The following is a 21221-nucleotide window of genomic DNA, read 5'->3' on the forward strand; positions in this document are numbered from 1 at the left end:
GAAAACCTATAAAGTTCTTCAAATTATTAAAAAAAAAAAAGACTCTCAGATTCATCATATTCTATATTTCTCTTAAATGAAACTACTTACAGTGTCCACTTGAGGAGTGCCCTCTATCCATCTAAATTTGATTGCTCCTTTCGCCTACTCTGATATTTGTTTTATATTTATTGAAATATAATATAATCTAACTAGGAGGCTCTGCCACCTTACCTGAATTATATTATACTTCATTTTTATTTCTTTTACATTTGTTATATTATACTTTATTTTAATTCTGATCCTTCAAATTTGTCCGAGGGAGGGATCAGAATTGATTCTAGACATCCGTAGTCCAGAAGACTTTTTGTGGTGATTGCCAAGTCTTCATATCCGAATGACTTGAACTGGTCTAGATCCAGTCTGGCTTTCCTAAAAAGAAATTTTATCTTGCACGGACAACTAATTTTATCTTCGCAAAATGGCATTTTATTGGTACACACAAATTTCTGGTTGAAATAGGCATGGACGCCATTGTAAAGGCGAGGAATCTGGGTTTCGCTGGTGTGAACCTTAAACAATAATTTTTGTAACTTTTTGAAATTGTCTTGGTTCAAGTTGTTTATTGGTCCGGGGACATTTGGGCTGACGAAGTCTTTGTAAGTCTTGGGAGAGGTCTTGGTTTGGTCAGCATTTATGATTATAGTCGTAGGCTTTGGCTCAAGGGCCTTCTTTATGTTATTGATATCAGTGGTATTTAATTCAAGGGTTTTTTCTACTTCTTCCCATGAATAAAATCCTTTATAGATTGGACTTTGAATACCCTCCTTTTCCAAGCAAAGGTCTTTAAAGTTGGTGTAAACACCTTTATGGGGTCCAGATAATAGGACAAAAGCTATATAACCTTTCCCAAAAGGAAAGGCTTTTGTGAGGAGATGAACTCCTTGATTATCTGTTATACAAGAAATTGTATAGGGCACAAATTATGCCCTTTTTAACATAACAAACGAATTGCTCATTATTGTTTGTGTGTTTTGGAATATTCCAAATATTGTCAATAAGATAATTGAATTTATCATTGATAGCTTCTCTACCAGGGTAGTGAAACTCATTTGTAAGTACTGACAATTCTTGATTGCCGAACTTCGTTTTGTGTTTTATATTTTTGTAAGAGACCTTGGAGGGTTTCATCTTGTTGAATTCCTACAAAACGAGAAAGAATATCAGCAACAACATTCTTAGCTCCTTTTATATGTTCAAAATTTATCTTCATTCCGTTAGGATAAACATATTCTTGGAATAAAAGGCATCTTTTGTGAGGGTTTTTTTATCAGTATTTATTTGTTGGCTACTATTAGTCGTCATCTACGACTAACTTTTATACAGAAAAGTTTTCCAAAATGTATATATTTTCCCCAATTTATGGTTCTTTTTGTAGGATTGTAAATATTTTGTCGTTTAGTTTTATCTTTGGTTAGTAGAGGCTCTCCGCATGGAATTAATGCAAAATTCACTTCAATTTTAGGTAAAAAGGAGAAGAATTGGAAGAAGCAGTAGTTGGTGTCTCGCTGAGCCTGGACCATGCGCTTAGCGAGTATCACCCGCTAAGTGAGACATCAGCCCGCTTAGTGAGTAGGAGGAATCTTGAAAGGAATCTGCCACACAAGCACGTGCCCAACGCGTAACCAGCGCGCCCAACGAGTCATCTGTCTCTTCTGGCGCTTAGCGCGCCTGGCTCGCTCAGCCAAAGATCACTTACTCGCGCTAAGCGTGCCTTTGAGGACAGAAAGCCCTTTTTAAAGCCTGAAGTGAAAGAAAAGAGAGAGTTTGGAAAATAGAGTGTGAAGAACAGAGACTAGAGGCGCAAAACAAAGCAAGGAAGCAAAAACCTTAGCTTTTAGGAGGATCTTCGGTTTAGGAGTGATTTATAGGATTCTAGAGGTGGAGGAGACATCCCCACCACTGTGTAATCTGTTATTTTCTCTGAAAACCCCCTTCCTGCTTGTGAAAGGTGTTGCCTTGTGATGGAAGGCTAAACCCCTTTATTGGGGACTTCTACTGAGAACTTGATGTAAATTCTTATCCTATCTATTTAAAGTTGTTTTTATGTGTTCAATGTTTCTATCTGTGCTTAATCTATGTAAAGTTAGGAGCTTTAGTATTGGAAAATGTACTGCATCCTTAGAACTAGATAAAATGGGCTAGGTTATCGTATGTCTGGACACGGAGTGCAGTAACTTAGTTGTTTTATGTTGTGACCTTAATGTTGTTCGGTTAAGCTAAGTTCGATGAGACATTCGAGAACGAAGTTTAATTAGAATTAGCCCATTCATGTGAGACATCAATGTTTGGGAATTTTGTCCTCAGCATAGAACACATGCATATCTTTGAATAGAGAAAAACCTTTAATTGCATCAAGTAACTCAGTAGGAGGACCCAACGCTTTTAACTATCTGTTTTAACACCCACTTGCTCATATTTTCTGTAATTAGTAATTAGAATAACAAACACCATATCTTTATTCATGTTCATTGTCTTTTTATACAAATGCCTGCTTATTGAATGATGCTTCACTAAATGAGACAAGTTCCCTGAGTTTGATACTCGGTTTCTTACTATTTTATTATTACTTACACGACTCGGTACACTTGCCGATAAGATTTCACATCCATAATAACAAGTAGTACAGGGGTAGAACAAGTTTTTGGCGCCGTTGTCGGGGAACTTCTTTCCATTTGGGAAGTCTAGTTCAGTTGTAGGCATTAATTCTTTATTATTTAATTAATTGTTTTTGTGAATATTTAGTTAGTTCAATTTTTTTTTCTCTTGAATTGGTTAACCACTATTCTTGCTAGTGTTATGTATGCACCGTAGATCTTCTGCAGGTGATTTAGTTGATTTGGACTTGGAAATTGAAGCTACTTGCAGAAGAAACAACGCAAAAAGGCGGAGAAAAATCTTTCAAGAAAGGGGAGTACCAATTCTAGAGGAGCCTTGTTCATCGGAATCATCTTCTATTTTCCCACAACCAAGGGAATCTCACACAAGTGCATCTGAAGCTCATAGGATGGCTGAAGATCAACCTTGTAGAGTGACTCTTGAGGACTATTCAAGCTCTACTGTGTCGCAATTCTTTATAAGTATTGCGCGGCCAAAGGTGCAGGCACACAACATCACATACCCGCATTCTTTAATTCAGCTAATTCAAGGGAATTTATTTCATGGTCTACCCAACAAGGACCCATATGCACATTTGGCAACATATATTGAGATATACAATAGTGTCAAAATTGCTGGTGTGCCAAAAGACGCAATTAGGCTGAGCTTGTTTTCATTTTCACTATCCGGAGAAGCCAAGAGATGGCTACATTCATTCAAGGGCAACAGTTTGAAGACTTGGGATGAGATTGTTGAAAATTTTATGAAAAAGTATTTTCCTGAGTCAAAAACTACAGAGGGAAAGGTTGTTATTTCTTCATTCCATCAGTTTCCCGATGAGTCATTGTGTGAAGCCTTGAAACGATTCTGTAGCTTGCTGCGAAAAACTCCAACTCACGGATTCTCCGAGCCTATCCAGCTTAATATCTTCATTGATGGGTTAAGGCCACAATCAAAGTAGTTACTTGATGCTTCTGCTTGGGGGAAAGTTAAGTTGAAGACCCCAGAAGAGGCAATGGAATTGATTGAAAACATGGCTGCTAGTGATCACGCTATCTTGCGTGACAGGACACACATTCCCACCAAGAGAAGTGTGTTAGAGCTTTCATCACAAGACGCTTTGTTGGCACAGAACAAGTTGCTGTCCAAGCATCTTGAGACCTTAACAAAGACATTAAGTAAGTTGCCAACTCAATTAAATGCTAGTCAACCTTTACCTTCTTCTGTTTTGCAGGTCGCAGGTTGCACTATTTGTGGTGGAGCTCACAAATTTGGCTGTTGTATTCCTACTGAAGATACAACACACGTAGTTAATTACATGGGAAACCAGCCAAGACAAAATTTTAATGCAGGTGGATACTCAGGATTTCACGGTCAGAATTACAACCAGCAGCAAGGACAGTGGAGAACTCACCCTGGTAATCAATTCAACAAAGGCCAGGGTGGGCCATTCAATAGGCCACCACAGCAAGGGCCTAATCTCTATAAGAGGACAACAAAGCTGGAAGAGACTCTCGCTCAATTCATGCAGGTTTCTATGTCAAATCACAAGAGCATAGAGTCGACCATCAAGAATCTTGAGATCCAGGTGGGACAGTTGGCCAAGCAACTGGCGGACAAGCCTTCAAGCAGTTTTGGAGCTAATACAAAATAAAAATCCGAAAGAGGAGTGTAAGGCTGTCATTACCAGGGGTAGAAGAGCCATTCTTGCTGAAGATGAAGGGAGGTTGGTTGCTAAACACCAAGATGTAGTTGCTAAACAAGAAAAGGAAGAGAAGAAAGAAGAGGAAGATGACCAATTAATGGAGGGACCAATAATTGCTGAAAAGACAGAAATAAATGAGGAGGAGAATAAAGAAAAACAAAAAGAAAATGAAAAAAATGAAAAAAATGAGAAGAAAGAAGAGGAGAAGAAGAGTAAGAGTGAGCATGCCCTTGAGAAGAAAAAGGAAGTAGCTCCAACTGAAGGGAGAGAGGTGCCATATCCACTGGTACCTTCGAAGAAGGACAAGGAAAGACATCTAGCTCGGTTTCTTGAGATCTTCAAGAAATTGGAGATTACTGTGCCCTTCGGAGAGGCTTTATAGCAGATGTCGCTCTACTCTAAATTCTTGAAGGACATGCTAACTCGGAAGAGCAAGTATATACATAGTGACACCATTGTTGTGGAAGGAAATTGTAGCAGAGTGATTCAACATATCCTTCCACCCAAGCACAAGGATCCAGGAAGTGTCACTATCCCTTGCTTTATCGGTGCAATTTCTGTTGGTAAAACTCTCATTGATTTAGGAGCCAACATTAATTTGATGCCGCTCTCTTTGTGTCGAAGGATAGGAGAGCTGGAAATAATGCCAACAAGAATGACGCTGCAGTTAGGAGACCGCTCCATCACCAGGCCATATGGAGTGATAGAGGATGTTTTGGTTCGAGTTAAACACTTCACTTTCCCCGCTGGTTTTGTTGTCATAGACATCGAAGAAGATGCTGAGATCCCCTTGATCTTGGGACGTCTGTTCATGTTAACTGCAAGTTGTGTCATGGACATGGGAAAGCGGAAGTTAGAGATGGACATTGAAGATCAAAAGATCAGTTTTGATCTATTTGATGAAGAACAACAATTGTTGGACCAAAATGTTTGTTTGCAAGTGAAGGAGTTTGTTGAAGAGGTTCTGAAGGTGGGAACCAAGTTTGACCTAGACCCTTGAAGTGCGATGCATCAAGCTAATGACATTAAATGAGCGCTTCCTGAGAGGCAACCCAGTTCCTTTTTAATTCTATTTTCATTGCATCTAGCTAGAACTTGCTTATTTGTGGTTGTATGGAACAATTATCAGTTTGTTTTGTATTTGCATTTAGGGTTGAATGAGCTTCCTCGAAGCTGTGGACGAAAAAAATAACTTTAGAAAATTTTTCAGTGGTCCACTCGCTAAGTGCACCTTATGCGCTAAGCGAATCTTTCTTCATGCGTTAAGCGAATCATAGCTTGCACTAAGCGCCTGAACCCCTATTTATTGGCTGATAGGTTCCCGCTAAGCACGAGCCCCATGCGCTAAGCCCAAAAACCTCTCTGTGATTTCATTTTCTGGAATTAGACTAAGCGAGTCATCTCGCTAAGCATGCAGCCTCATCTTGCAAAGCGCACAGACGCGCTAAGCACTATTTCCTCTCTGTTGGATCATTTATGAGAATTAGGCCCAGCGGGTCAGCCCGCTAAGCCCAAATAACTTTTGGGTTTGGAATTGCACTAAGCGAGAAGAATGTGCTAAGTGCAACCCACTACAACATCAGGGAGCATGATAATTCTCTAAGCCGGCCCATGGCCCGCTAAGCGAGAGTTACAGGCCAATCATAGCTACAGAACTTGCTAAGCGCGACTTGTCGCGCTAAGCCCAATTCCTTTTCTGGAATTTCAATTTTTTTGGCATTGGGCTGAGCGAGTTTTCCCGCTAAGCGCATGAGTGTGAAAACTCAAATGTCATGGTGTGCTCGCTTAGCGAGTCAACACGCTAAGCGAGGCAGTTGAAACTGCCAAAAATAAGGCTTAACTGCCTTAGGTAGTTACATTCTTTGTGCCTTTAAAGCTTGCATTTTTTTCCTCTCATCCGTGACCACTTCGTTCTGCATTGTGCTTTCAATTCTACTTGCTCTCCTTGTTTCCTTCTTTGGTTTCATCTTCAGCAACCCAAGTACGCATCCTTGCCTTGTTTTTTATTTTTCCAGGTTTTGAACTTTAGGTTAGAGGACATAGTAATGTTTAAAGTTTTGATTTTTGTTGATGATTGACTATTGCTAGGTTAGTTTTAGTAGGTATATTGTTAGGGGTTTTGATTTGCATGAAATGTACATATTTTTGGTGTGTTTTGGTTAGGATCTGAGGCCTAATAGAGGCTTATGTTGAGGGGCTGAAAAGCCCCAATTTTTCTGGAAATCTCGATGATTTTGCTAAGCGTGCTTGTGCGCTAAGCGAGTTCATCAGTTTTTGATGAATATCTGGGTTTCCAGATGAACTCGCTAAGCCGACCCTAACCCGCTAAGCGAGTTCATCATTTTTGTTTGAATGTTTGAATGCTTGCATGAACTCACTTAGCCGTTGCACTTAGGCTTAGTGAGCATTTAAATTTCCAATTATTTTGTGAGTTCGTACGATTTCGCTAAGCCGGCATGCCGCGCTTAGCGAGTTAAGTGTGCTTAGTTCAGAATCTTAGAGTCATTTCAGTTTTCTGTCGGTGGCTAAGCGAGCCTGCTCACTAAGCCACTTAGCCCTGTTGGTTGAATAAGCCTGGGCTAAGCGAGCCTGTCTCGCTAAGCCCAAGGCAATTGTGTTTTTCTGAACTTTTGTTCAAGCGCTAAGCCAACCCTACTCGCTAAGCACAATTTCTTCTATGTTTTTGTTATTTTTGGAATTGGGCTTAGTGAGCCTGCTTACTAAGCCAATTATGTTCCAGAGGTCTGTTCACGCTAAGCGTGCCTGCGTGCTAAGCGCAATTCCTTATCTATTTCGGAATAAGGCTTAGCGAGCCCTGCTCGCTTAGCCACTGTTGTCTGTTAGGCTAAGCGCTAGAGTCATGTTTCTGTGTTGACGCGCTAAGCGCATGAGTTATTTTTCATAAGGCGCGCTAAGCGAGCAGTCTCGCTAACTGCCCAGTCTGCTTTTTAGTTTTATTTTTCTACTTTCATTTCAAATAAAAACCTATCTAACCTTTTTTCTGTGGTTCTTTTGATGCAGATGGCTTCTAGAAAGAGAAAGGACCCAGCCTCCCGACCTCGGGAATCTTATAACACTTCCAGACTTGCCTCTGAGGTCCCATGGGAGAGATATGCACAGAATGTTCACTCCCGGAACATCCTTCTAGAGAGGAATGTGAATCTTTTTGTCACAGAGTATGATGAATTCAGGAGATAGCTGATTTGGAGGAACTGGCATAGAGCCTTGACCCAACATGCAGATGGTCACATTGACGTGGCCTTGGTCAAGGAGTTATATGCAAACCTATATGACCCATAAGACAAATCTCCCTGCCAGCACCAAGTTTGAGTTCGAGGGAAGCTGATTAAGTTTAATGGGGAGTCCCTGAATGCTTTCTTTGAGACACCACTGATTATCCAGCCAGGAGAGTAGTATACTGCTTATTCTTTGTTTTTCAAGTCACGTCCAGATCCTCAGGAGTTTGTGACCAGACTATGCATTCCAGGACGCGGATTTGTCCTGAACGCTGAAGGAGCACCCTGGAAGCTACTAAGGAAAGATCTCACGACTCTAGCACATACCTAGAGCATCCTCTTGTACTCTAACCTTGCCCCCACATCCCACACATCAGATTTGAATATGGATAGGGCAAGGTTAGTTTATGCTTTGGTTATAAAGATGGACATGGACGTGGGCTCCTTCATTTCTGGACAGATTTCTCAGATGGCCCAGTCCAACTCCTCAAGGCTTGGATTCCCAGCTCTGATCACAACATTATGCATAACCCGAGGAGTTGTCTCAGATTCCCTTACTTTCGAGTCACTCAGCCCGGCCATTAATTTGGCCTACATCAAGAAGAACTGTTGAAACCTGGATGACCCTTCGGTCACATTCCCAGGGACCCGTAAGGCCAGGGCTCGAGGATCTGAGGGTCCATCTTCATCAGCTCCCCCTGCTTCTACTGCACCACCTCCCCTACCTCAATTAGCACCAGCACAGATCGGCACCTCTGCTTCATTATCATCATCATTCCAGTGTCGATGCTCCGAGGTCACAGTTCCTATGTTGTAGAGCATCCACTGTGGCTTATGCTTGGTGATGTAGAGCATGCATGACTCAACTCAACATCGGCCTTTTATCAGCATGGATGAGTTCATGGCACAGGTGGCCTGGCCAGGAGTCCAGCCTTCTTCTTTTGGGGGAGGTGAGGTCTCCGCAGCCTAGGAACCTCAGCCGGAGCCAGAGGCTACTTAGGAGGATGATCCAGAGGTTGACCCAGAAGCCATACTAGATATTCCAGAGCCAGACATGCCAGAGGTTAACCTAGAGACTGACCCAACTACTCAGGAGGACACTGCGGAGGCCACTCCAAAGATGACTCCACAAGCATCACCAATGACCACACCTGTGCTGGAGTTCTCTACTCCGCAGGCATCCCCAGTGATGACACTAGAGCTGGAGCTTTCTGAGGAGGAGGACGATGCAACAGCTATGGATTATGCCCCTTCTGCACCACAGGACCTATGACATGATTTCTATTCCATTTTCCCGTCTTTTGCACACTTTTATTATCATTACCTGCTTTTATTACATTTTATAATTTTGGTTTATATTTTTGTTTCAGTTTTTAATTTCAGTTCTTAGTTTGCATGTTTAGCTTGTTCTAAAGCTTGTCGAACAATTTACATTTCCATATTTATGCAGTGGTTTGGTTGTTTCATTTTAAAATTCCGTGTTTGTTGAATGGTTTGAAATGATCGATTGCATGATTTGAGTGAAGTGTAATGCATAGATTATATGCTTTGAATGAGCATGCAACGATTAGAAGAGAAAGAACATGGATTAGGATCATGACTGAAAATGTTAGTTAGTTTGACAGATTGATTCTGAAGGTAATCATTAGCCACAACCCGGTGAGTGTGTGATCTTTAATTGTGAGAGAATGACTAGCATCAAGTAATGATTTTTGCATGACATTCTGATTATGGAATGAATGCCTGAGTTGAAGATGATGAAGGCCATGATTGATTGAAACATCCACTTAGCCAAAAAGCTTACCTTGTGAATGAATAATATATCCCTTGCACCCATGTTGAGCTAAAACTTTGATTGCTTGATATGAACCTTGAGCTTGTGAAATTATATCTCCATCTACCTTGTCTTAGGTTGTAGGAGAGCATTTTGGTTCAAAGCACAATTGCCCCAAATTTGGGGGAGTTTATTGGGTGACAGCTTCTAATAGTAAGAAGATGACAACACACACAACAAAATCAATAAGCAACAAGTAAAAAGCTGCTAAAAAAGAAAAAAGGAATGTCAAAATAAAAGCTAAGTGTGTGTTGTTATCTAAAATAAAAAATAAAAAAAGAAGCTAAGTGCTGAAAGGCAAGTAATTGAAGCTGGAAATCAAAATGAAAAGACTTGATCTAAGGATGAATGCTTTCCTAGAACTTAAGCTTTTGCATCCTAGAAAAACCATGATTTGCTTGCAGCCCGACCTCATTACAAGCCAAGAAAAGTCCTTCAGATTCAGTTTGTGTGTTTGTAACTGTATGGCATGAGATGAATTGCAAAGATTGAGACTTGTGTTGGTTGTTGATTGATGAATAGCCTAAACACTTGTGCTTGAGTGAAACAGTGACCGTGAGGCATTGGCTGATGATCCTTCCTTGATATCTGTCTTGCTTACTAGCTTATTTCAGAGGTATTGCTTAATAATCATGTTCATATCTGTGAAGAGCTGCATGTCTTTTGAAAAGATGTTGATTGAAACATTGAATGCCACTCATGTCATGTGATTGAACTCTTTGGAACAAACACCCTTGTGAATAACCACTGTGATTTTATCACTTGAGGACAAGTGAGTTGTTCTCTCTTTGCTTGAGGACAAGCAAAACTGTAAATTTGGGGGAATTTGTTAGTCGTCATCTACGACTAACTTTTGTATTAAAATTTTTTCCAAAATGTATATATTTTCCCCAATTTATGGTTCTTTTTGTAGGATTATAAATATTTTCTTGTTTAGTTTTATCTTTGCTTAGTAGAGGCAATCCACATGGAATTAATGCAAATTTCACTTCAATTTCAGGTAAAAAAGAGAAAAATTGGAAGAAGTAGTAGTTGGTGTCTCGCTAAGCCTGGACCATGCGCTTAGCGAGTATCATCCGCTAAGCGAGACATCAGCCCGCATAGCGAGTAAGAGGAATCTTGAAGGGAATCTGCCATGCAAGCATGCGCCCAGCGTGTAACCAGCTCGCCCAGCGAGTCATCTGTCTCTTCTAGCGCCTGGCTCGCTTAGCCAAAGATCACTTACTCGTGCTAAGCGCGAAAATGACGCTAAGCATGCCTTCGAGGACAAAAAGCTCTTTTTAAAACCTGAAGTGAAAGAAAAGAGAGAGCTTGGCGAATAGAGTATGTAGAACAGAGACTAGAGGCGCAAAATAGAGCAAGGAAGCAAAACCTTAGCTTTTAGGAGGATCTTAGGTTTAGGTGTGATTTCTAGGTTTCTAGAGGTGGAGGAGACATCCCCACCACTGTGTAATATGTTATTTTCTCTGGAAAACCCCCTTCCTGCTTGTGAAAGGTGCTGCCTTGTGATGGAAAGCTAAACCCCTTTGTTGGGCACTTCTACTGAGAACTTGATGTAAATTCTTATCCTATCTATTTAAAGTTGTTTTTATGCGTTTAATGTTTCTATCTGTGCTTAATCTATGCATGCTTGTGGCTTGATCACCCATTTGTATGTAAAGTTAGGAGCTTTAGCATTGGAAAATGTACTGCATCCTTAGAACTAGATAGAACGAGCTAGGTTATCGTATGTCTGGACACGGAGTGCAGTAACTTAGTTGTTTTATGTTGTGACCTTAATGTTGTTCGATTAAGCTAAGTTCGATGAGACATGCGAGAGCGAAGTTTAATTAGAATTAGCTCATTCATACGAGATATCGATGTTTGGGAATGTTGTCCTCTGCATAGAACACATGAACATCTTTGAATAGAGAAAAACCTTTAATTGCATCAAGTAACTCAGTAAGAGGACCCAATGCTTTTAACTATTTGTTTTAACACCCACTTGCTCATATTTTATGCAATTAGTAATTAGAATAGCAAACACCATAGTTTTATTCATGTTCATTGTCTCTTTATACAAATGCCTGCTTATTGAATGATGCTTCACTAAATGAAACAGGTTCCCTGAGTTTGATACTTGGTTTCTTACCATTTTATTATTACTTGCACGACTCGGTACACTTTCCGATAAGATTTTGCGTCCATAATAACAAGTAGTGCAGGGGTGGAACAGCTACCATAAGCTACTATTTCTTCACCATCAGTTTTTATGGTGATTTCACTTTTATTAATTAGAAAGACTTTAAATCCTTCTAGAGGGTTTAACACAGCATTGACTTCATATTCTGTAGAAGTTGAGTATACTTGTGGTTTCGTGTGGTATTTTCCTGAGGCATACCTACAGATCTCTTCATCATGACTTTTCTCATATTTATTTTTCTTTTTCTTTAGGATGACTCCCCATCCTAGCTCACAACCATCGCATTCTATAACTAGATAATCAGAATCAAGTGAAAGAGATAAATATGGCAAACTATTGACCATTTCCTTTATTTTCTGGACAAGTTTTATATCCTCTGTATTGAATTTGCTTTGTCTAGTTAATGAGGTCTTGTTGTAAAGAGGAGTTGTATATTTACCTAAATCTTTAATAAAATTTCTTGCATAATTAAGCAAGCCTAGAAAGGCTCTCAGGGTTTTTATATCTTCCATTTTGTCTGGAAAACTAAGGATTTTTTGGTGAAATGTGAGGCTGAAGCCTTATTTTCCCATTCCTTATTTCTGTTCATAGGAACGGAATTTGAGTCTTACAAATTTCCATTTTTGACTTTGAAATAATTAAGCAAAATTTTTCAAATAAGTGAAGAACTTGTTTCAGATGCAGATAATGTTCTTCCTTAATTTTTGAAAAAACAAGTACATCATCGATATATGTACACGTGAATTCTTTATAATTTCCAAAAATGTTATCCATTTTTCTTTGGAAAATTCATGGTGCTTTTTTTAATCCAAAAGGCATTACTTTCCATTCAAATAATCCCTCTGAACAAGAAAAAGCAGTCCATTTTACTGAGTCAGGATGCATTTTTACTTGATGGAATCCTGATTTTAAATCAAATTTTGAAAACCATTTGGCCTTCTGTATGCTATTTATTAACACATCTTTAGAAGGAATAGTATAACCATCTATGTGAGTGTTATCATTAAGCCTATTATAATTATAGACCATCCTAATTTTTCCTCTTTTTTTGTTCTGAGTGTTTATTAACAATAAAAGCAGGACTCCTGTGAGAGGACTAGTGCTAGGTTCTATAACTTTTAGATCTAAAAGGGCTTTTATATGAATTTTACATTTTTGTTTTCAAAATTCTCATACTGAATGTCTTTGGTTTTGATTATCAGATCTAGGTTTATAATGTCTAATTTACATATAACAGGATCTTTTTCCCAATATTTAATGGGGTCTTCTCCTATTATACTTATTTTATTTAACCCGTCTATAATCTGTTGTATATTATCAAAAGTTATGATTTTGTTGATCTTAACAAAATTGTAATCAAATTCTGCTACAAATAAATCATATTGTAACTCAATTTATGTTTTTATTCTATTTAAGATAGTTTCTTGATAAGAATCTTGGGGTGTATCTAAAGTGCTTATTCTACAATACTTTTGTGATTCTTTTATCTTTCAACTACCAGGTATGTCACAAGGACATTGGGTATTAGTGTTGGTGGGACATCACCACACTTTGTTCGTAACTTTAATGTGAGTTCGCCTATTATTGGTGACATTTGTGAGTTTGTAGAGATTAATAAATAATCTTTTGTAATAGTAACTGATCTATTATCATGTATAATAAAATCAAGTCCTAAAATCATTTTTTCTTTAGCAGGTTGCAAATCTACTACGTCGGCTTTATTTATAAAAATATTTTTGCCAAAAATGTCACAATTTGTAGATAATTGTATAGTGAGAAAAAAACCCTTGTGTTGTGAGAAAAACCTTTACACTGATCCAAAACCTTCTTCTTTGTTCTTTCTTTTTCTTTCATCACATTTTTGAACTACTCAACATGGGTTTTTTCCCTATCTACACTACTTCTCTCCAAATAATTCTCAATGTACACTAGTTCTCAATTTAATTCATGAACTACATTATCCTTTGAAAAGTCCTATTTTTAGGACCCGACTTCCCACCTGCGTTTCTTTTATATATATATATAGTTAAGAAGTCGGGTTGGGCCAACCCAACTCTCCTGTATTGGGTTTTTTTTTAATATTATTTTATTAAATTTAATTTAAAAAATATATTTTTTTGTTTATATTATTTAATTTTAAAAAATGATATCATTTTTGGTGTAATTATTTATTTATACCGAAATACTTTATAAATAAAATACATCAACAATAATATTTGCCTAAGGAAAAGCTGAAGATGAAGGTATGTTTGGACAATTTTTTCTGTTTTGGCCTTGTTTGCCAACAGATTTCACATTTTTTTTCTGGTATCCCATTCAATTTCTTTGTCCATTTAGGTGGGAATGAAATTTGAATCTGGATTACCCTTTACACTCCTCCTTCTCCTTAGATCAGGACCCCATTGATCTTCTTCATATTCTTATCACATCAATTATGTTAACGTAATAGACTTATTCATGTATAGAAATATTGAGTTTGCACCTGAGTACGTCGATCCGTGAATCAGGTTGTCGATAGTCTAACCACCATGGTGGTGAGTGACAATCGATATTTCTTTACGTGGAGCCATGAGAAATGTTTGGGGGATGTGAGTGTGAAGGATATGAGAGTTAGGGATAGAGGTTACTTTTGTGAGGATGTCATTGTGTGTGATGTGTTGTGAAATAGTGGCATTATACAGTGTGCACTTGCGCACATCACAGACAAAAGCATGTTCGTTGCATCATGACTTTTGACCACACTGTTCCGCATTGCTCACTGAGCCCACGCAGATTATTAAGATATGCATTAATGCGGTCCTCGGTGCATATGAGTGAACATTGTGCACTTGCACACATCATAGACAAAAGTTTGCTTCTTGCATCGTGATCAAATAGTCTTAAAATAATTAATTAATAGTCTTAAAGTAAATAAAAAAGGAAAAGTGATTAAAAAATAGATTGATTAAAAACACAGTGAATATATAGTTATCACATCTTAGTTATATTAGAGAGACAAACATAATAAACAGAACATAATAAAACGAAAATAATGAAACGTACTAACAATAACAATTGAAACACGAAAATGATGAAACTAATCATAGTTTGAAAGATGTTGTGCAGTGGACATGTCTTTTTCCATTTGAATCATTTTAGTGAGTTATTCATCATGCGAACATCTGCATTGGTTATTGCAACATGTTGATCGATTATTGGGACTGGTTGGATTATTGATTTGCTAAAAATAATTAAAATTTCTATTGGACAAAAATGCTTCCCATAGTTGGATTCTACTAACACCTTTAACATGTCTTCATCATTTTTCAACTGTTATCTCATATGCGATTAATTTTTCTGAATATTTTGTATGGCCTAGCCATTGAAAGAACAATTGTTTGACCAACTATGATTCATGAATTCCATAAGGGGAACCCCTAGAGGCATAACTTGCTTGATAACGTCCTTGAGTGTTTCAATGCAACATCCCGAAGGAATTCAAATCTTATTGGAATTGTTCCAGTGAAGGAGTAACCCAAAAAACTTCATTGTCATGGTATTTTCCACTTGCCATTGTAATACAACATTGCATCATGAGTAGGAGTGATGGTGGATCGAAGTAGGTTGATACACCATTAGGTGTTCTGTTGATGGTACATAATAATTCTATAGGGCCGAAAAGTGGGCATTGCTCATTACACATTAACATTTTCCAATCATCATCATCATTTTTCAATTGCAGAGAATGAAAAAAGATTGTTGACTTGCATCTATGGATGACTTTTGATAGTAGATTTCATGCACAAATTGGTCACTGGTTAGCCGAAAGGTGTTGTGCAATCTACTCTTTAGTGTCTTGAAAGAACACTCATTAGAAACTCACATTGGTATTAGAGTAGGACATTGAAAATAAACACCAGTTTGATTGTGTTTGATTGATCCATTTGGAAAAATGAATGCTAATTTCGAGTTAGCAAAGGTTTGAGTGCTTGTTTTCCCCAATAATGCAATAATTTTGAGATTGAATTTCGTTTGTGAATATATATTGTGTGGAAGTGTTTGGTTGTGTTGATGGTATTTGGTGTTATTTATAATTTTTTGAATATTTGTCCATTGATGTGTATTGAATTCTCATAATTTTAGAATTGTGTTTCTTGATAGAGGCTTGTCTAGAACCCAATGTTGATTGAGATATGTCATAATCCTAGTTTTGCTTTTATCGATATAGTCCATAGTGTTGTCAATTTCGACTCTGATTTTACCCTGCTATCTTGTGTACCAATCCATTATTGTTTTCAGACATTAAATTTAAATCGTGAGTTATCAATTCAATGTCAATTTTGTTGGTAAAGCATCTATTGTTTTTTTCAGTGACTCGACTAAATTGCAAAGTGTTGTCAATTTTGACTATCATTTTACTCTGCTACATGGTGCATCAGATGTCCATTATTACTTTTAGACTTAAATTTAAATTGTGAGTTGTTAATTCCATGTTAGTTTTTTGTAAATAATAGAGACTTGATTAATTCGCACAAACTTATCGATTTCAAGTGTCTGCGTTTTAGGGAGTTGTCATTTTTTGTTATTTTTGTTGTTAACATAAACTGAAACAAATGATTTTTTTTTCATTACATAAATTAAGTACTACAAACAACAACAACGAAACGAAGTAGACAACGCAAACTCATCATGACATAATGTTAAAGAACTCAACACCATCTTAACATAACATGGGAAAACCTCAAAGTAGAAACCACTAACACACGGATCATCCCCAGATTACCAACCTCGTTTGATGTGTAATTGATTACAGTAGAACGGACTTAGTTCTATAAATTGAAGATAAGTTCAAAATTATTTGATTGTGTTAAAATTTATTATGATTAATTAACTATATTTAGTTTAAATAATTTCAATATACATGATTGATTTTTTGTCTTTGGTAATTGTGTCCAAGTTATTGGAAGTTTCAAAATTAAAATTTGGAAGTTATTGGAAGTTGAAAGTTGAAAATGAAAGTGGAAGTTATTGGAAGTTGGAAGTTGAAAAAGGAAGTTACTAGAAGTTGAAATTTGAAATTTGAAATTTGAAATTTAAATTTTTTTTAAATTTGAATTTTTTTTAAAGTATTGTGCATAGTTAGTTGATTATTAATTAAATTTAATTAATTTGAAATATTTGATGATTGATTGTGTTTAAAAGTTATGTTGATTATTTTGATAATATATATTTTTAAAATAATTATGCATGATTTTTTATGTAATATGTGATTAGTCATTTATGAATGGTTATGTATGATTTTATATCTCTTGTATGATTCTTGCATATTTTTTAATATGACATGAGAATTACTTGCTTAAGGTTCATTCAAAAAGTTTTTCAAAATCCATTATATTATATTTATTTATTTTTATATAAGAATTTTCTTATATAAAGTATTTTTTTATTCTAAAAAATGTGTTATCCAGCATGAGCATGATAAAGATATTGAGCATGTAGGTTTTAGAGAAAATAATGATTACATGATTGATTGAGTTCTTTTAACTTTCTAAGTTTTTAAATTACTTTTAACAAATCTGAATGTTTGATGATGCCTATAATCTATATCCTTCAATCCTTGTATAATTTTTGTTTGATATGTTTGAATTACTTGATTGATTGTTTAAAAAAAATATTTTTTATGCTTTTCAAGATTATTATATTGTATTTCAAATAAAATTATTTTGATATGATAGAAACTTCTATGTTAATAAAAACTCATCTTGGTAAGTGTTGGTAGTCAATTAGCACTTAGTCTTAGGAAAAAAGTGACTGTATTTTTAAACATTTGTAGATACTAAAAACCAACTTGCAGACATCTTCACAAAACCACTAACCAAAGACTCTTTCTACACCATTAGAAGAGAATTAGGATTTCTAGATGCAAGTAACTTAGACAAATGATTTGTGTTTTGATGACTTATGACTTATTTGTTATTTATGCACATATGCTTCTATTATAATGTGAGGATAATTTATTATCGTGTTTGATTTCTATAACCTTCTCTTTTCTTGTTTAATGATTATATTTTGTTTCTAATCCTTGTATTTGGGTATGTTTTTATGACATTTGAATACTTAGTATTTCGTTTATTATTTGATTAGTATGACTGAACATGATGATTATATTTACTTGCTCTTGGTTGTTTATGGTTATGAGTTTTAAACTCAATTATTTTGAAGATATATGATTAGTGGTATGAACTTTTATTTGGTTATTATTGTCGCAACCTACCCTTCGGCGGGAGGGCGACGCGTGACTCGCGGGATGCGTGTTCCACGAAAGGAATACGCGCGGAGTCGCCACCAACGTTTATTTGAGGAAAACGTCGGAAAAACCGGAAAAGACGCGATCTACGAACTTTTAAGTGAAAGGTTCGGGAGTTGTATTTACGCACGGGGAAGGTATTAGCACCCCACACGTCCGTCCCAAGAGACGGCAGCCTTTAATCGAATGTGCAAACATGACTTTGGTTTTTATGTTCCCTTTTATGTTCTTATATCCTTTATATTTTTCTCTTTTTGTGGTCGACAAGGGTGTTTCCCTTTGCTCCTACGTATTCCTCAATTTGGGATGAGAAAATCAGACCTACGTAGTTCTTTTGGAATAAAGTGTTTGGTTAAGTTGTTTTTGTCTTTTTTGCAAAATATGTTTTTATTGAACAAAAGGTCATTTAAGGTGTTGAACCATTAAACGGTCTTTTGATTTTGAAAGGGGAGAAACGTTAAGGCGTTGGACCATTAACGATCTCTTGTTTTTGAAAGGAGAGAAACGTTAAGGCATTGGACCATTAACGATCTCTTGGGGTGGTCGACAAAAGCGGGGCTTTTGCTCCTACGTATCCTCAATGAGGAACTCAGACCTACGTAGTTCTTGCAAAAGCGGTAAAGTTACATGTTGATTTTATGCTTTTGAACGGTCCATGTTAACCGATAAAAGCAAAGAGGACCGTTTAAGGCGTTGGACCTTAAAACGGTTTTTAGTGATTTTCGGACAAAACTTGATTTGTGAGTCTATTTTAGTCTTAGTTTCACTTTGGTTATTAATCAATTCATTCAAGGAAACTTCCAAAGAAAAACGTCCGATTGATTTTTTTAATTTATTTTATTCAAAGATATTTTGATTATTTTATTATTATTTTTTCAAGATATTTTGATTATTTTATTATTATTTTACTTTTTTTGGTTTAACCGAGGTTATAGCGTGAACGATCGGTTAGATTTCATTTTAAAAGTGATTAAATGAGATTACAACACAAATGATCGGTTGAAATTCATTTTATCATTATTTAGATGAGAAAACGGCTTAAATAAACGGTAAAAACGCGTTAAAGACGGAAGAAAAGAAATCGAAAATAAAGATGAAAGCTTAAAAAAACAAGAAATGAATTGAAAGTCTCGGATTCGAAAACTTACCCATTGAAGAACGAAGAACGGATGAAGAACGATGAAGAACGGACGAAAACCTTCACGGATTTGCTTACGGAAACATCTCGGAAGCGTTACGGAAGCACCTCGGCTTGGATTTTCTTCACGGAAACAATTTTTTTCACCCAAAACAGCTGAAATACATAGCCAGGGGGCTGAGGGATCCTTAGAACAGCCCCCTTCAGCCTTTTTATAGGAAAATGGGGGAGGAGGTTGCCGCCCAGCTCGCCCAGGCGACCTTAGCTCGCCCAGGCGAGCTGGGTTGCTTCCTCCAGAAGCAACCCAGCTTCAAAAAACGTTCTGGAAGGCCCAATTCAAAATTTCGAAATTGCTATTTGCACCCCCCCAATTTTGATAAGTTCACCCCCCTCTTTCGTAATTTACGAAAAAGTTACGGAAGCATATAGGACTTGATTTTCTTCTTTTCTTTTCTTCCGTCTCACCCGTATTAAGTTAATTATGCTTATTTAGAGTTATGGGAATTTTACGGAAGCATTACGGGTGTCCCGGAAGCCCCGGAATCCCATTTTTCAACAAAACGGGGGGTGTGGTGGCCATCTAGCTCGCCCAGGCGAGCTCAGCTCGCCCTGGCCATCTAGCTCGCCCAATTTTAAGCAAGAAATTGCCCAGAAACCTCTAGAAGGGCCCAGATTCGAAAATTACTGTTTGCACCCCCCATTTTACTAAATACACCCCCCTTTGGCTTTTTTTGGTGATTCTTTTTTCGTAAAGTTACGGAAACTTACGAATTTTGTAACGATACTTGTTTTCTTTCCGTAATGTTACGGAACCTTGCGGATTACATAATCATCCCCTTTTTGACTTACGGAATGTTACGGAACCTCACTTAATTATGCAACGATGCTTCCGCTTGATTTCCGGTGTGCCACGGAAACTTACGGATTGTGCATCAATATTTTTTTGGTTTTTCGGCATGTCCTGGAATTTCATAAATTGCCTAATGATGGGTGCCAAGCGCCTCACGAGGACCAAAGAATGGTCGCATGTCATCAAGCAAAGGTCCCCGGACGAAATTAGGGTATGACAGTTGCCCCTCTTTACTTGTCTTTTATTGGAGATAAAAGGAAAGTAAAGATAAGACACTAATTTCGTTCCTCTCGATTTGACGAGAGTCGCAGGTGACCATAAAATCTCCACATGCAAATGACTTGTTATTCTAGAATTTCACAAATTGCCTAATGATGGGTGCCAAGCACCTCACAAGGACCAAAGAAAGGTCGCATGTCATCAAGCAAAGGTACCCGGACGAAAATTAGTGTATGACACTAATTTCGCTCCTCTCGGTTGACGAGAGTCGCGGGTGACCATGACTTGTCATTCCTAGAATTTCACAAATTGCCTAATGATGGGTGCCAAGCACCTCACAAGGACCAAAGAATGGTCGCATGTCATCAAGCAAAGGTCCCCGGACGAAAATTAGTGTATGACACTAATTTCGCTCCTCTCGGTTGACGAGAGTCGCGGGTGACCATGACTTGTCGTTCCTAGAATTTCACAAATTGCCTAATGATGGATGCCAAGCATCTCACAAGGACCAAAGAATGGTCGCATGTCATCAAGCAAAGGTCCCCGGACGAAAATCAGTGTATGACACTAATTTCGCTCCTCTCGGTTGACGAGAGTCGCGGGTGACCATGAAATTTCCGCATGTAAATGACTTGTTGTTCCCGGAGGAACAAAAGGTGCAGAAGACTATGTCAGTCTCTGCATGCTATCAAGCGTTCTGTCTTACAGATAGCAAAAGAAAGGGTGCGAATAACCGTAAGGTATCTCCGCGTATCATCGGGCCCGCCGCCTCTGGATGATACAAGGGTGCAAAATAACCAAACTTGGTCTCTGCTTGTCATCGGGCCCGCCGCCTCTGGATGACAAAAGGGTGCGAATAACCGTAAGGTATCTCCGCGTATCATCGGGCCCGCCGCCTCTGGATGATACAAGGGTGCACGTCACATGACCTCAGGGTCAGTATGACAAAGATTATGGGGCGGCCGACAAAAGCAAGGCTCTTGCTCCTACGTATCCTCCAATGAGGAACTCAGACCTACGTAGTTCTGGATAACTTGTGAGACTTGAAAAAGTCTCGGTGTTTTCTCCACTAAAATGCAAACATGCTTTAGCAAAGAGACAAATATTCCAACTGATTTAGAGCAGCATATGCCT

The 21221-nt window shown here is 37.7% G+C and overlaps 1 protein-coding gene across 1 annotated transcript; it reads left to right on the forward strand.

The window, feature by feature from the left end:
- The first annotated feature begins 4727 nt into the window (after positions 1 to 4727).
- Positions 4728 to 7540, forward strand: LOC102662154 (uncharacterized). The gene is made up of 2 exons (XM_006574070.3): positions 4728 to 5312; positions 7364 to 7540. The coding sequence occupies exons 1-2, from the start codon at positions 4728 to 4730 to the stop codon at positions 7538 to 7540; spliced, it is 762 nt and encodes a 253-aa protein (XP_006574133.3).
- Positions 7541 to 21221: the final 13681 nt, after the last annotated feature.

Source organism: Glycine max, chromosome 1 (genome assembly GCF_000004515.6).
Source record: "Glycine max cultivar Williams 82 chromosome 1, Glycine_max_v4.0, whole genome shotgun sequence".
Lineage (NCBI taxonomy): Eukaryota > Viridiplantae > Streptophyta > Magnoliopsida > Fabales > Fabaceae > Glycine > Glycine max.